This window comes from Cyprinodon variegatus, unplaced genomic scaffold, assembly GCF_000732505.1.
Source record: "Cyprinodon variegatus isolate N-32 unplaced genomic scaffold, C_variegatus-1.0 Scaffold728, whole genome shotgun sequence".
Classification (NCBI taxonomy): Eukaryota; Metazoa; Chordata; class Actinopteri; order Cyprinodontiformes; family Cyprinodontidae; genus Cyprinodon; species Cyprinodon variegatus.
This window is the reverse complement of record NW_015151181.1, coordinates 175,938-177,099: the sequence shown is the minus strand read 5'-3', so window position 1 is coordinate 177,099 and position 1,162 is coordinate 175,938. Positions and strand designations below refer to the sequence as shown.

The 1,162-nt window shown below is 38.6% G+C and overlaps 1 protein-coding gene across 2 annotated transcripts in view; it reads left to right on the top strand.

Moving 5' to 3' along the window:
• The first annotated feature begins 234 nt into the window (after window positions 1-234).
• Window positions 235-1,162, top strand: part of chid1 (chitinase domain containing 1) — a 9,794-nt gene continuing 8,866 nt past the window's right edge. For both annotated transcript variants that reach the window (XM_015395161.1, XM_015395162.1), the window contains exons 1-2: window positions 235-616; window positions 735-878. In XM_015395161.1, coding sequence (XP_015250647.1) covers window positions 509-616; window positions 735-878 — 252 coding nt within the window. In that variant the 5' untranslated portion in view covers window positions 235-508. The remainder of the gene's footprint in view (window positions 617-734; window positions 879-1,162) is intronic.

The window sequence follows — 1,162 nt, the reverse complement described above, 5'->3', positions numbered from 1 at the left end:
GTGTTATGTAAAAATAAAATAAAAAATGCTTTATTAATAATCAAAATTTTCTCCCTATGTCCATCTCTCCCTAAAATTCCTTTAATACTCTATTATCTCCCTTTTTCTATAATTACTTTCCTCATCCTCTCTTTTAATGTACATCATCCGGTTTATAAATTAACAGCACCGCCTCCTAGCGGCCCGGATGACGCTGAGTCACTAGCTTTATTTTGAAAGCCTGCGAACGCGGAAGTAACCTATTCTACCAGCACATTGAGCTAAGTTTCTAACAAGCGACTGTCTTGTTAAAATAAAAATATTCGTGTTTATTTTTTTTTAATCTTTCTTTATATTTTCAAAGGCAGAATACTGACCGCACTGTTTGTGGTTCCTGCTTCGTGTGACGTCACACACCAAGACATGCTGGTTTTTAATCTGCTCCATCTGTGGCAGATAGGAGGGGAGGAAGGAAGGAAGCACTTGCACTGACAAGCCTGATATATTTTTTACCTGTCTTTCAAAAAAAATGAAGAGCACGTTAATATTTCTGCTGCATGCCAGCTCTTTCTGCTGGCTGGTCGGGGCCACTCTGTCTAAAACAGATGCAAAGAAGTTGCAGAAAGTTGAAGCTCAGGTAAGCAGCAGATATCTTCTACCTCTCAATTAGTATTGACTCCCTTTTTTTACTTAGCCAAATACTAGCTCTTGCCCTAAACATGAAACATGTCTCCTCTTGTATGTCGTCCTTTCAGGTCTCTCCAGCTGAATTGTCTGTGGTGGACAGAGGCCTTGTTGTGGCAGATGTTCAGTGGAAGGACATAGTGAGGGAAGAAAAGAGATACTGTGCTCATATTAAGAAGACATTTGAAGGAGCAGTGATGGGATATATCACTCCTGTAAGTCTGTATTTGAACCTCCTCAGTTTCCGTAGTCTTGATTGACGAGCTCCAGTCCTAATTTGATTGTCACTGCAGCCACTGAGGATTTGGATTATTTACAACACCCACGACCTTGACATGTTGGGAGTCTCATAAGTCATTAAAAGTATTTCTGAAATAATTACTAAGACTTTCATATATGTACCTTCCCTATAGAGTAGACTTGGTAAAAAAATTTGAAATGGTTGCATTAATTTGGATTTTTCTTTTCAGCTGAAATACAGATAATTACAAAGTTAGTG